This window comes from Mesoplodon mirus (genome assembly GCF_964341445.2).
Source record: "Mesoplodon mirus genome assembly, chromosome: 5".
Taxonomy (NCBI): domain Eukaryota; kingdom Metazoa; phylum Chordata; class Mammalia; order Artiodactyla; family Ziphiidae; genus Mesoplodon; species Mesoplodon mirus.
The window spans coordinates 92,576,841-92,591,478 of record NC_138980.1 but is presented as its reverse complement, the minus strand read 5'-3'; the positions used below and the strand labels follow the sequence as shown (position 1 = coordinate 92,591,478).

The 14,638-nt window shown below is 50.8% G+C and overlaps 1 protein-coding gene across 2 annotated transcripts in view; it reads left to right on the top strand.

Moving 5' to 3' along the window:
* The window catches only part of MCC (MCC regulator of WNT signaling pathway), a 283,142-nt gene that overhangs the window by 250,098 nt on the left and 18,406 nt on the right, over positions 1-14,638 (top strand). For both annotated transcript variants that reach the window (XM_082621909.1, XM_082621908.1), the window contains 3 exons: positions 5,092-5,326; positions 9,049-9,255; positions 13,682-13,782. In XM_082621909.1, the coding sequence (XP_082478035.1) occupies positions 5,092-5,326; positions 9,049-9,255; positions 13,682-13,782 (543 nt within the window). The remainder of the gene's footprint in view (positions 1-5,091; positions 5,327-9,048; positions 9,256-13,681; positions 13,783-14,638) is intronic.

The following is a 14,638-nucleotide window of genomic DNA, read 5'->3' as shown; positions in this document are numbered from 1 at the left end:
TTTTGAAATGTTTGTTAAATTTTTCATTGAAGTATAGTTGATTTACAGTGTTGTGTTAATTACTGCTCTACAGCAAAGTGACTCAGTTATACATATATATGCATTCTTTTTCATATTCTTTTCCATTATGGTTTATCACAGGATATTGAATATGGTTTACTGTGCTCTACAGTAGCACCTTGTTGTTTATCCATTCTATATATACCAGTTTGTATCTGCTAACCCCAAACTCCCACTCCATCCCTCTGCCAATCTCCTCCCCCTTGGCAATCACCAGTCTGTTCTCCATGTCCCTGGTTCTGTTTCTGTTTCATAGATAGGTTCATTCGTGCCATAATTTAGATTCCACATACAAGTGATATCATATGGTACTTGTTGTTCTCTTTCTGGCTTCCTTCACTTAGTATGATAATCTCTAGTTGCATCCATGTTGCTGCAACTGGCATTATTTCGTTCTTTTTTGTGGCTGAATAATATTCCATTGTATATAGATACCATATCTTTATCCATTCATCTGTTGATGGACATTTAGGTTGTTTCCATGTCTTGGCTATTGTAAACAGTGCTGCTGTGAACATAGGGATGCATGTGTCTTTTTGAATTATAGTTTTGTCTGGATATATACCCAGGAGTGGGACTGCTGGATCATATGGTAATTCTATTTTTGATTTTTTGAGAAACCTCCATACTGTTTTCCATAGTGGCTATACCAACTTAGATTCCCACTGACAGCATAGGAGGGTTCCCTTTTCTCCACACCCTCTCCAGCATTTGTTATTTGTAGACTCTTTAATGGTGGCCATTCTGACCAGCATGAGGTGGTACCTCACTGTAGTTTTTTTCTTTCTTTTTTTTTTTTGTGATACGCAGGCCTCTCACTGTTGTGGCCTCTCCCGTTGCGGAGCACAGGCTCCGGATGCACAGGCTCAGCGGCCATGGCTCACGGGCCCAGCCACTCTGCGGCATGTGGGATCTTCCCGGACCGGGGCATGAACCCGCGTCCCCTGCATCAGCAGGCGGACTCTCAACCACTGCGCCACCAGGGAAGCCCCCTCATTGTAGTTTTGATTTGCATGAAATTTCTTTTTTAAGTGACAGGAATCAAAGAGTGGCTCAAGTATGTTATATTTCTAAAAAAGCATTTCAAAGAAAATATGACAAAAAGGTCACCCAGGTATTGGTTTAGCTCTGCGTTTTCTCTATATTTAAATTTTTCCAAAGCAACTTTTAATGAAAAGAAGAACTACAGTTGTAAAGTGAGCCTCTCGTGCTGGGTGCCAGCTTCACGGGAAACGATCTCCTACCTGAAGCCTCCTCCCCACTCACTGGAAGAGCAGTGTTGCTATTTCCCAGCACCGCGCTGTCTAAACACGTCATGCCTGGGAGCGCATCTCCACACTCAGCCCCGTGCAATGCTCCGTGAACAGGGCCACCACTTCAGTTCGCTCTAATTTTGTGGCTCATGTGTGGAAACTTAGGCATCTGTCCCTCCACGTTGTGTTGACAGTCCATGAAGGCAAGCTCTGAGTCCTGTTGAATGGTTTTGTGTAAGGCATGCCTGTCACCAAGCTGTTTGCAAAACAGGTCTTTACCAAAGAAGGCTGAGATCCTGAGGGAGGGACCGTGTTTCCTCCCTAGGATGAAACCCTCTTGTTGGGCAGCTGTCATCCTCAGAAGCCCCCGCTGGCTCCCCAGCGCCCTCTGCTGGCAGTACCGGTTGCTCCTTCATGCTTTTCTTGGGCTGCTTTGTTTCTTTATGCAATTGCACCCGAAGTGTTCCAGCTGGAGGGTATTGCTGCTTGTCCCATCTCGTCCTTTTTAAAATACAGCTTGAGAACACATAACATTGATGATGAGTAATTTTTAACCTCCTTCCTGCCTTCTCAGCTTCCACCGTCTCCCCCAAGCTTGTTGCGGTAGCCCCCAAGAGGTCTCCCTGCCTCTGCCATTGCCTCCCTGCATCTCTCCTAGTACAGCAGCCAGAGGGATCCTGTTAAAATGGAAGGCAGATCACGTCACTCCTCTATTACAAGCCCTCCAGTGGCTTCTAAGTCTAATTCTAGAGAAAAAGACACAGCCCTTACGAGACCCTATGTGACGTGGCACCCTGTCCCCCCACATACACACCCTCCTGTCTGACCAGCTCTCCTCCCTCTCCCCTGGCTGACCCCCATTCAGCCACAGTCTTATTCTTGCTGGCCAGCCGGCCTTGCTGCCTCAGGGCCTTTGCATTTGCTGTGTCCTCTGCTTGGCTCCCTGTTCCTCCAGATACCCACAGAGCTCCCTTTCTCACCTTCTTCATGTCTACTCCTTGAACTCTATTTGCAAGAATCACCCCATCCCCTCTTTGTGATCCCCATAACTGCATCATTTTTCTCCCTGGTACTTCTCCCTGTCTGATGTGCTGTCTGTTTTACTTGTCTCCCCTGTTAGAATATGAGTTCCATGAAGGCAGAGATTTTTCTAGGGCCTAGAAAAGTGACCCACAGTAAGTACCCCAATATTTCTTTCTTTTTTTTTTTTTTTTTTGTGGTACGTGGGCCTCTCACTGTTGTGGCCTCTCCCGTTGTGGAGCACAGGCTCCTGACGCGCAGGCTCAGCGGCCACGGCTCATGGGCCCAGCCGCTCCGCAGCATGTGGGATCCTCCCAGACCAGGGCACGAACCCATGTCCCCTGCATCGGCAGGCGGACTCTCAACCACTGCGCCACCAGGGAAGCCCCCCCAATATTTCTTGAATGAATGAATGATGGCTATATTTACTGAGTGCTTACGGTGTGCTGGGCACTATTCCTGACACTTTTGGTTTACCTCATTCAATCCTCACCACAACTTTAGGAAGCATGTACTGTATTACCTTCATTTTAAAGATAAGGAACTAGGCACAGAGAGTTTGAGTCGTGCTACCTCTAAATCTACAAAGTGTATAAGATGCTCGGGTCCCAGGTAAAGGCAGCACCGCTGTATTCAGGTTCCCCAGAGAAATGGAATCAACAGGTGTGTGTGTGTGTGTGTGTGTGTGTATGGATGGAGAGGCTGATTGATTTTAACGAATTACCTCATTTGATGATGGGGGCTGGCAAGTCCTAAATCTACAGGGCAGGCAGGCTGGAGACCCCAAGAAGGGGTGATGTTGCAGTCTTGAATTCACAGGCAGTCTGGAGGCAGAATTTCTTCTTCCTTAGGGATTTCCATCTCTTCTTTTAAGGCCTCAACTCATTGGATGAGACCCACCTACATTATGGAGGGTAATCTGCTTTACTGCGTCTACTGATTTAAATGTCAGTCACATGTGAAAAATACCTTTACAGCAACATCTAAGAGGGGTGTTTGGCCAAGCAGCTAGGCACCATAGCCTAGCCCAGCTGACACGTGTAACTAGCCATCACAACCTCTGAAAAGGTGTTGTGTGTTGGTCAGATTGATCTTGCTCCCTTCATCTCTAAGGAACATCCCACCTGTCCTGATGGGGGTTGGGGGGTGAAGGATGGTAGGGGGCCGCAGAGAGTCTGTGGTGCTTGGGAGCTTCCAGTCCTGGCAGGGGTTCTCTGACCTGAAGACCACCCCAGGCCCTAGGAAGTTCTCTTCCTTGTGTGCATGGCCTACCATCTCTTCTCACCCTTCTCTTCCCGGAAGCCTCGACTTCTTGATAACGTGTCACGTACAAGAGTGGAATGGCCCTTGGTCACATCGAGGTTATGGGGAGGAGATACATCTGCTGTGTTGGGGTCTTGGCCTGTTATCCCTGTTTCAGTGTGAGCTGAGGAGGGCAGGCCTGGCCTCAGGGCAGCCAACAGCCTATGGATACCAGTCCCTGCTCCTGGCACAGCTTCCAACAACAGGAATCTTGGGGAGACAGGGCTGTGGAATGGGGAGACTGCAGCCCCAGTGGAGCTGCACCAGTTTCCATCCTCATGACCAGGCAAGCTACTTAATGACTCAGAACCTCCGTTTCCAAATCTGTAACGTCCGAGATGATAATGCTGACCTGCACTATTGTGATGAAAGTTAAATGGGCCCCTGCTTGTTTTTCTGCCATCTTCCCAAAGCCAGTTCCATGAGGGCTACCTCAAGTGTATGTGGGTCCAGAGAAACCGCCGTAGGTGCATGCTGGCCTCAAGTGCTTGAGAACTGGGTACAGTGGGCTTCATTCTGAGCCAGTGGGGACAGCCTACAACCGTCTTGAGCACCAAGCCTCAGTTTTCCTGTGGTTCTCACCCTTCCATGGTACTCTGGAACCCACAGAAACTTTCATGGACCACCACATTCCCGGGGTTCAGCCCTAGGTGCTCCTCAGAACTGCCAGCCCCTGCTTGGTCACCATTCAGCATGGGTGGCCAGGGGCCCCTTGGACCAGCCTGAGTCCCTGTGGTGGACTTTATACTCAGCCTTGATACAGAGGAACAGCTCTGGAGGCCCGGGGGCACCCTGCTTTCTAAAGTTGTGGCAATATTACACACACAGAGGGTCCCCCATCACTACCCCTCCTTCCAGCTGCCACCCCCAGGGGACTGCTGTCAACAGTCTGGGATGTGTGCGTGCACAATGCGTATGTGTACACACACACACACACACAATCTGTAGATGATGCCATAGGTATTTTGTTCTTCACCTTGCTTTGTTCCCTTAACATATCCCTTTTTTAAGTCCTATGCATATATACACCTATTTTTATGACATATTTTTCATCCTATTTCCTCACTCAAACTCTCTCCACCATCGCCCTAATTATTCCTGTAATGTCCACGTCATGTCCTTCTTTTTGGTATGTACTGTAATTCACTAAACCTTGCATTCCGTGAAACGTCTTTGTACATATGTATCTTGTTACTTCTATGGAATCATGTCCTTAGGCTTCACTTCTAGGGTCCACACCTTGTCTTCAAGGGCGTAAGCATTTTCTGATATTCTTCATACTCATTTCTCTCCCAAAAGGCGGTATCGATTTGCTGTGCCGTGAAGAATGCTTTCTTCGTTGTTGTGTTTGGATTACCATGTAAATGCCGTTGGAGAGGGGAGGGTGTGGAGAAGACTGAGGGGAAAGACCTGTTGGCAGCAACTGGGAGTGCGGTGGGTTTCTTTGTCTTCTCAGCACAACCAGCTCCACAGCCAGTAGCTGCGACACGGAGTTCACCAAGGAAGACGAGCAGAGGCTGAAGGATTACATCCAGCAGCTCAGGAATGACAGGGCCGCCGTCAAGCTGACCATGCTGGAGCTGGAAAGCATCCACATCGATCCTCTCAGCTACGACGTCAAGCCCCGGGGAGACAGCCAGCGGCTAGACCTCGAAAACGCGGTGCTGATGCAGGAGCTGATGGCCATGAAGGTATCCGCGTGGGGGGCTCTTCTCAGGCCCGGGTCCCGTTCACTCCGCTGTCACCAGGAGGAAGTATGAAAAGGCCTCTCGGGGGCCTCCCTGGTGGCGCAGTGGTTGAGAGTCTGCCTGCCGATGCAGGGGATACGGGTTCGTGCCCCGGTCTGGGAGGATCCCATATGCCGCGGAGCGGCTGGGCCCGTGAGCCATGGCCGCTGAGCCTGTGCGTCCGGAGCCTGTGCTCCACAACGGGAGAGGCCACAACAGTGAGAGGCCCGCGTACAGCAAAAAAAAAAAAAAGGCCTCTCGGAAGTGGTCAGCCCATCCGTGGTCAGCCGCCTCTCCCCTGGAGGACAGGCAGGGCCTCATGTGTAGACAGGGATGGTTTCAGTACGTCTGGGGGTCACTTGAGCTGGATGTGTTCCTAGAGAGGTGAGCTGAGCACTGGAGAAACCTCAGGGGGTCCCAGGCCAGAATGGAACACCTTGTCTCCAAGAGAAGCCAGGAGAGACCTCTGCAGGGCAGGTGGGGAGCAGCCTCTGTCCGCGTGAAAAGAGCCCTGGTCTCCAGAATGCTTGCAGGTGCTTCCCGGGTTGATGCTGACGTTAAGGTGAGGCGGGGAGAACAGGGCGAGGCCAGTTGCGGCATTCGGACAAGAGCCCTGGTTTCCTGACCCCCTTGTCCCTTTGGTGTTGTGTGGAACATCGGTAACCCTCACCCCTGTCACCCTCCGGGGTAACTTGCTGCACATCCTGCCTTCGGTGGCTGCTCGAGCTGGACTCTGGGTGAAGCCTGGGAGGACTTTGGGCCGTGGCAGCAGATTCAGGTCAGATATTGGCCTCACTGTCTCAGCTCAGACCCTCACTTGACTCGTGCTAGGGAATCCTCACGCGACGTTGGCTGATTTCCCCTCTCACTGCCCAGGAGCCGGGCATTGTGTCCATAACCGCAGTACCTTTTCCCCTCTCTGTAGGCCTTTGCACCCTGTGGCATGAACTGTGAAGCTGCCTTTCCATTACTTCTTCCAAACATCATGTTTCCTTGGCCAAAGACTCCAGATTTCTTTTATATTCAGGCCAGTATGTTGTGCGACAAATTCAGTGTTATTTTGGCCAGGAGAGATATTTTTGGTGAAATAAAAGCTCTAATATTCCCTTTGCTACTTGCAAATAAAATGTATACACATCAGAGAACTTTTCCCAAAAAATAGGAATTATAGAAAGCTGGAAGAGAAATAACCCATCATATCGTGACCCAGGGGCAGCCATTGGGTTCCCTCACTAGGAGTTTTTGCAGAAAAACATCAGAGTCACCTCCCTTCCCTGTATGTCCCTAACAGTATGTTCAAGGATGTGTGCTTGCCCACACCAAATCCATTGCTGCAGATTTTGTCGGATTTCACCATTTGGTTCTAGGCTACAACTGCTGAGAGACTCGAGTTTCCTGGGTTTTTTCACTTCTTGTACTTGGTCTTCAGTAAACAGCTTTTGATTTCTAGATGATTGACTTGGCTCCTTCTCAAACCCACTCTTCTTTTTTGAACATCCCATCCTTTCATTGTGACTCCTCTTCCTCTTTCTCTTTAATTGCTTTAAATATTTATTTTCTGTCTTCTCCCTTGTGACTTCTGGTTCTTTAAGTGCTGATTCTACCTCACCGTGACTCGCTTCTGTTTTCTCTTCGTGTGTGTGTGTGTTTTGGGAGGAGAATGTGGGTGCCAGCTCCCCCTTGGTGGAGGTTGTGTCTTCCATGGGGTCCCGGGGTCCTGGGTGGAGATGTCGCTGTAAACGGTTGTGTCCTTAGATCTGTTGGGACTCGTGGGTTTCAGAGGTTTAGGGCTAGTTTTTGCCATATTTTTGGCTGAGGATTCCTGTAGCACATCTACACATGCCTCATGCCTACGTGATTCCTCAGAAGAGGCTCTTCTTTCTTCTCCCACCCAAAGCCTGAGTGATGACACGTTTCCTCGCCACATCCTCGCCACAGGGAGGAAGTCTTCTCGTCTCCTCTCGAGGCGGCACTTGGAGAGTCCTGGCTCCTGTAGCTGGGGGGGGGGGGTCCTCAGTCCTGGCTGTCTGCCCTGCCCTTGCATAGGTGCTGAAAGCCCAGGGCCTGGGGCCTCCCTGCCTGCCTGATGCCTCAGGTGGCCGGCGCTGTGGCCACCTTGCCTTTCCTCTTGGGTGGAGTGCCTGCTTTGTTTCTGGCACCCATGGATTCATCTTTCCTTTTTTCAAGCTTGTGTCTGTATGGTTGTTCTGGGTATGACCGTCCACATTAGCTCAGGATTTAGTTCTGGCAGAACCTTCAGATCCGGCTCCTGATGGCAAAAGATGAGAAGATTCAGTGTATGGAAACACCTTTCATCCTGGTTCTATGTCATTGTTAGGAAAGGTTTGGCATCTTCTTTTCAGTGGTCGCTCGGCTCGGCACATGGCCTTCTCCATGGCTAACGCCCCCAGCCCTGAGTATGACTGGCCGTGGTGGGTACCCTCTAGGTGTTTCCCCATGTTGGAGGTGAGAACATCTACTCTCCAGGTCTGGCTTACCCAGGAGAGCACAGCAGGCCTGTGGCTTGTCACCTCAGAGGAGGGTCACTTCGGGGGTGACCTTGGTGAATCCCTCTCAAGGCAGTGCCTCAGTGTTATGAAGTAAGATGATAGAGATAGCTGGGGAGACGGACCGGGTGGTCATGGGGTGGTGGACTTGCCCTCCAGCAGAGGTGAGGGACAAGAGTCATGCGTGGGTTCACCTTGAAAGTGGGGCAGGGGAGGGGGAGTATAGCTTAGTGGTTACCTGGGCTCTGAGCCAGACGTCCTGGGTTCAAACTCGGGCTCCACAGTTTACCCAGTAATTGTGGGCTGAGCTGGTGGATTTCCCTCTGCATGCCTCAGTTTCCCCTCCATGAATGGAGGAAATACTCATAATACCTACCTCAGGTTGGGAGGATTAAGTGTGGTACTTAGTGTAAACATTTAAGACAGTGTTACATGTTCAGTAAATGCTGGTGATTACCACTGTTGCCCGGCTCTGGTCCCAGTACAGCACGGTCCCATTTGGGAGTCACTTCTTTCTCTCCGTAGCAAACTCTGATTTGGCTTCTTTAAGATACTTGAAGAAGTTACCTGAGGAGTAGTCACCCGGGAAGGGCTCTGTTTCGATTCATTTCGTTTGGGGCGTAAAGTAGAGAATAGCTGGGGGCAGTATCATTGCTCTGCATGCTTCCCAGCTGCCTGGCGCAGCTCAGGCCCCAGACTGCCATCAGGGGTGATTACATATGTGGATTGGTGCTATGGAAAATGGAAAAGGAAATGGGAATTGGAAGGGACCTAGTCAGACCCAGCCTTATATGAATGACCCTTTTACAACCTCTTAAATGAAGGTTAGCCTCTGCCTGCCAGAAAACTGGTTTCTGTCATGGCTGATGAGACCACTGGGGACATGGGCGTGGGGTATTCCAGTTGTTAGAGAGGTTTTCCTTATAGTGAGCCAAGGTCTGCTTGCCCGTAACTTCTACCCATTGATCTCAGTTCTGGTGCCTGGTGACAAGCGCATGGCTTGGTGCACGAGTCCGTCCTTTAAGATGTGCGAAGACGGCCATCTAGTCTCGGGGTCGTGTTCTCCCCAGCTGCCTAGTGATCCCTCCCTCCGGGCTGTGGGTGGTAGCTACAGACCCCCTTCCCCCGCCCAGCCCTGCTCTCACCCCGTGGGCGCCTCGTGCGCTCTGTGCTCCGCAGGAGGAGATGGCGGAGTTGAAGGCCCAGCTGTACCTCCTGGAGAAGGAGAAGAAGGCCCTGGAGCTGAAGCTGAGCACGCGGGAGGCCCAGGAGCAGGCCTACCTCGTGCACATCGAGCACCTGAAGTCCGAGGTGGAGGAGCTGAAGGAGCAGCGCACGCGGTCCCTCAGCTCCACCAGCAGCGGCGGCAAGGACAAGGCCGGCAAGGTAGGGGCACAGGGACCCTGGGGCTCGGGCCTCGCCGCCTGCCCAGGTCCCGCCAGCCACCGCCGCCCACCACCCTGCCGCCTCAGCTTCCTTATGTGCATAGGAGCCGAAAGCCATTGAAATTCGAAAGAAGGGGACATTTTGCGGGCAAAGAAACCAAATCCACAGTTTGAAAAAATCTCACTTGTACGGACAGTTAAAATTCCATACAATTCAGCTGTTACATACAGTTGAAGCATTTTCACAGATCACGGTCTGATCCAGGGAGCGATCTATGCAGTGGTCCAGGAGTCTGATACTGGTTCCACCTCTTCCTTCTATCCCGTGTCACACAGTGACCATCGTTGGTTGATCACTCTGGGCCCGATCATTGCATGTATCATCTCCCTTAAGTCTCACGACTCTCAGGAAAGAAGAGTTATCCCCATTTACATGAGGATAATGAGGTTTAAAAGAACTGAGGGGGTCTCAACAGCTAGTGAATGGCAGAATCGAGATTTAGCCCCAGTTTGGCTGATGGCCACTCCTCCTCTCGTCTGTTTCCTCCTCGACTTCCAAGAGGTGGGAGGCCGGAAGCATCATGAGTCAGAGAAGGAGGAAGGCGAGCCCCGCATTACCCAGAGGATATCACAGAGAGTGGGCTATCGATGATATCATCTTGCAAACTCACACTTTCATTAGCCCACAAGTCTTTTTTTCTAGAATCCAAGCTCATTCCATCAGCCTCTATCTCAGAGTGATTCCAGATACTGCACTGGAGAAAAAAACAGTCCAGAGTTTAAAGAAAGATATCCCTCGCCCCAGGGTGCTGGAATTTTGTGCGTCGGATTTTCTGTTGCTAACAAACGCCAGCTTCTTCTGACCCCACTTTGTCTCAGGCCCAGGACTTGTGGGCCTATGCTGAGTTGCTGGTCTAATGAGTGGCCCCTTACAGCCCAGATGCAGTGATGTCTTCACGAGAGTAGTGTACCTGCGAAGAAAGCACCTTGATGATACTGTGTGGCAGTGAAGAAACAGCTAAAACAGCTAAGAACTGACACGTGCTCCACAGAGGCCACAGCTACCCTTTGCCTGCCTCTCACCTGCAAGGGCACCAAGGGAGTCCATAGCCATGGTACCCAGCTGGGCCACTTTCCTGAGGCCCCAGCTGCTTCTCAGTCATCCATTCATGTGATGGATGTGATTTGGTCCAGGCAAGATGCTGGAGGCTGTTCCAGGAGCTTAGATTGCCCTGGAATGGGCAAATAGATGATCACAACGCAGGGACACAATGGTCTTGGGTGCAAGGATCAATGCCCGGCGCGAGGGGAGGCCACAGGCGAGACCCATGATCCAGATTTGGAGATTCGGGACAGGTTTCCTGAACTGAGAGCCAGTGGAGAGTGGGTGCTAGCCTGAGGAAGAGGGCCAGGGCGGACCAGGAAGTCCACCCTAGGCCAATGGAATGGCAAGGGCAAAACCTGGAGGGAGGAGGAATCCATACGCTGGCTGGGGAGACCAGCCGGCTGTGCCGTCCTGAGGATGGGGAGGAATCGCTGAGGGGTTTTTGCAGGGGGTGAGGTGACACAGTCTGAGCTTTGGAAATGTCACCATGTGGGTGCACCCTGAAACCACGTGCCCGGTGCTTGGGGAGTCTGATCATGGTGAGCAGCAGCCTCTGCAGGGCTGTTTCACATGGGAGGATCTGGGGCTCTGTTCTGTGCCAACAGCTTCAGAATCTTTGCTCAGCCTTTTGAGTTTGTTAGCAGTCACTTTGGGACAGAGCCTGAGAGACAGAGCCCCAGCGTTCATGTGCGCCCTTAGGGAGTGGTGCAAACGGACTACTCAGGCTCTTGCCAGAGGCCCAGGGACTGAGCATCCCCCTGGTTCTTAGTATTTATTTCGACTGGGGGAAGCTCTGTGTTTCGTGGAATGGCTTCAAAGAACAGAAATCTCTTTGATGGTAAAGGCCAGATGATTTATTTTTATTTTTATTTTCTTACATTAGGGTAAGGAGCTTTATTAGAGTGCTCTTTGTTGTTCAGGTAATGAAATTAGAGGAAGCTGATTATTTTGCCTTTTAAAAGTTATATCCAGGGCTTCCCTGGTCACGCAGTGGTTAAGAATCCACCTGCCAATGCACGGGACACGGGTTCGAGCCCTGGTCCAGGAAGATCCCACATGCTGCGGAGCAACTAAGCCCGCGCACCCCAACTACTGAGCCTGTGCTCTAGATCCCGTGAGCCATAGCTCCTGAGCCCGCGTGCCACAACTACTGAAGCCCGCACTCCTAGAGCCCGTGCTCTGCAACAAGAGAAGCCACCGCAATGAGAAGCCCACGCACTGTAACGAAGAGTAGCCCCCTCTCACCGCAACTAGAGAAAGCCCGCACGCAGCAACGAAGACCCAACGCAGCCAAAAATAAAATAAATAAATTTATTTTTTTTTAAATGTTAGATCCAGGGCTTCCCTGGATCTGGAGGCACAGTGGTTGAGAGTCCGCCTGCTGATGCAGGGGATGCGGGTTTGTGCCCCAGTCCGGGAAGATCCCACATGCCGTGGAGTGGCTGGGCCCGTGAGCCATGGCCGCTGAGCCTGCGTGTCTGGAGCCTGTGCTCCGCAACGGGAGAGGCCACAACAGTGAGAGGCCCGCGTAGTGCAAAAAAAAAAAAAAAAAAAAAAAGTTAGATCCATTTACTGTATCAGTAATACCTCCCTTCTGGGCTATTCATTTGGTCTTACTTGTTGGCAGATGAGGCAAGCAGTCTGTAGCAGAGGCTGGTATACTGTTAACATTTTAGGATTTTTGGGTCATGTGGACTCTGCTGCAACTACGTAACTTTGCCGTTGCGCAATGGTACTGTGAAGGCAGAGACAATACAGACACGAAGGCACATGGCTGTGTTCTAACACTTTATTTATGGACGCTGAAATTTGAATTTCATATGATTTCTATACATCACAAAATATTCCTTAGAATTTTTTTTCCATGATTTTAAAAACAAAAACAATTCTTGCCCTGTGGGCCTTTTATAAAAACAAGTGGCAGGCCAGATTGGGGTCTAGAACATCCACCCTCGCTTCTGAGGCGGGGGGCTGTCATGCTTGGTTTAAAACTTCCCTCCAGCCAACAAGCTGGGTCCCAGATCTTGCCCAAGTGATATTAGGTTTTTTCACTTCTTGTCTGTGTGCAACAGAGATTACCAGACGTGTTCAGTGAAGGGCACTGGGTGAGACAAAGCTGTCCCTTGTCCTTAAGGAATCTTATGAAATGTTAACCCCGAGGGGAGTCGCTGTATACACTAGAAGAGGGTGTTGGACTCTGGGGAGACTCCAGGGCTAGTGGACGGGGGCTCCGGTCTGCAGGTTGCCAGGCGGAGAGGAGGGAGGGAAAGCAGAGCTGGAGGAGCACGGGGGTGGGGGGAGTTCAGGTGCTGCGGGCTCCTCCAGAGGAGCCCCGTGTGGTGGCGTTTCTTTGCCAGTGAGCTGAGGGGACCCAGTGCCCCCTGTCATCTGGATTTCTAGAGCCAGGTTCATACTTAATGGAAGCGCTCATTCCATCATGATACAGCCTTCTGTTTACATTCTGTCTCAGTATAACAGATCACGGGCTTTTTATTCTCAAGCCTGGGCTGTAGTCAGCCCTCTGTAAATGTCTGCTGAGCAAATTATCAGGTGAGCGCCGTCCCCTGTGCTTATTTCACAGCACAGCAGCTGCCCTCTGTCTAAATGCAGAGAAGGCAGAGCGCTCGGAGGGGTGTGAGCATTGCTTTGTGAATCGTCCTGACTCCATTTAGGATTTAGGCATTCTGACTCATGTTTCCTCATCTGTAAAAGGGGAGGATTTGGTTTAGGTGGTGTCAAAGCTCCTGTCTGATGCTAAGGCACATCTTCTGTGAATGTGTGCTTCTGTTGTCCTCCTCCTTTCCTGGATCTTCTAGATGATTACACTGAACCCAGTAAAGCCCCTAACTCTAGGGAAGATTGGTTCTCTCCCCAGGGGACGCGGGATGAAGGGAGGGATGACCCAAGGATACTCACATGTGTTTCCCACCTTTATGAGCTACCAGAGGCTTAACCCAGTGGTGAAGGGCACTGACCTGGCATCAGTTGGCATCCTGGTTCCACCGTGTCCCTGCTGGTGACCTGGGGCAGTGTAACTTCCCTGTGCCCTAGTTTTTCTCCTTGGCAAAGAGGGGATAATGACAGTATCTGCCTCAGAGGATCGTCACGATGATCAGATAAGAGAACATGTGTGGAGAGGGCTCAGCCCAGTGCGCGGCTCCCTGTGAGGGCTCAGAGCGCAGGGCAGCCGGCGGCAGACGTCGAGGGGACGTTGAGGGGCAGAGCTGCCGCCGCCTCCGCCGCCGCCCGTCACCTCCCGCGTCTGCCTCCGGGTGCCCTCGGCTTGGCTCCAGACCTGACCCGGCTGTGTTTGCGTCCTCAGGAGTCTGCGGACGCTGCCTACCCAGCTCTGTCTCTGGCTGAACTGAGGACGGCGTGCAGCGACAGCGAGCTGGCCGCGGAGTTCGCCAACGCCATCCGTCGGTAAGTGCCCTGCTCACAGCCCCGCCGGGCAGTTTATTCCAGGAGTGACGGCTGGGTGCCAGGTTCTCCCCGTGTGCTCCTCGTGGAGCATTACAGGCTGCCTGGGAAGGAGGAGGCGCCCATACGGGCTTCTTTGGCCCAGACCTGGAGGCCAGAAAGGGGGATGACGGGGAGAATATATACAGTCATTTCACCTGCAGGTAGAAGAGGCCTCTTTCTGTACTTTTGGTTGTGGTGTGGCATTGGCTAGAACCTCAGGACTGTGTTAAATGGTGAGGAACAAATCAGGCATCTTTTCATATCACTGGGATGGAATATTGCAAGTAAATTTTGTTGGATCTTTCGGGAATTTTTAACAATTTATTTGGCTGCTTTATACGTGTATCGTATTTCTCAAATATAAAGGTAATTAAGTTGACTGAAGGAAAAAAAAACAGGCATCTTTATCTTGTTTCTAGCTTCAGTGAGAATGCCTCCCTCCGCATCTCTGGCTCTTTCCAATCAGACGGTCTCATTGTTGATTCACTGCTGGACGTTTTTCCTCTATTGCGGCTGTTTCTTTCCCCCTCTTCTTTCTCTCTGGATCTGTCTTCCATATTCCTAACTTTTCATACTCTCGCCACCCTTCTGCACTCTGTTCTAGAGGAGGGCTGTCCAGTCGAAAGGTAATGCAAACCATGCCTGATGTCCTAAATGTTCTAGGAACCACATTTAAAAAGTAAAAAGAAACAGGTACAGTCCACTTTAACAACGTATTTCATTTCACTCATTGTATCCAATATATCATTTCAAAATATAAATCGATATTTTTTAAAGATATTAATGAGATATCTTTTCTTCTAATTTTTTTTTTTTT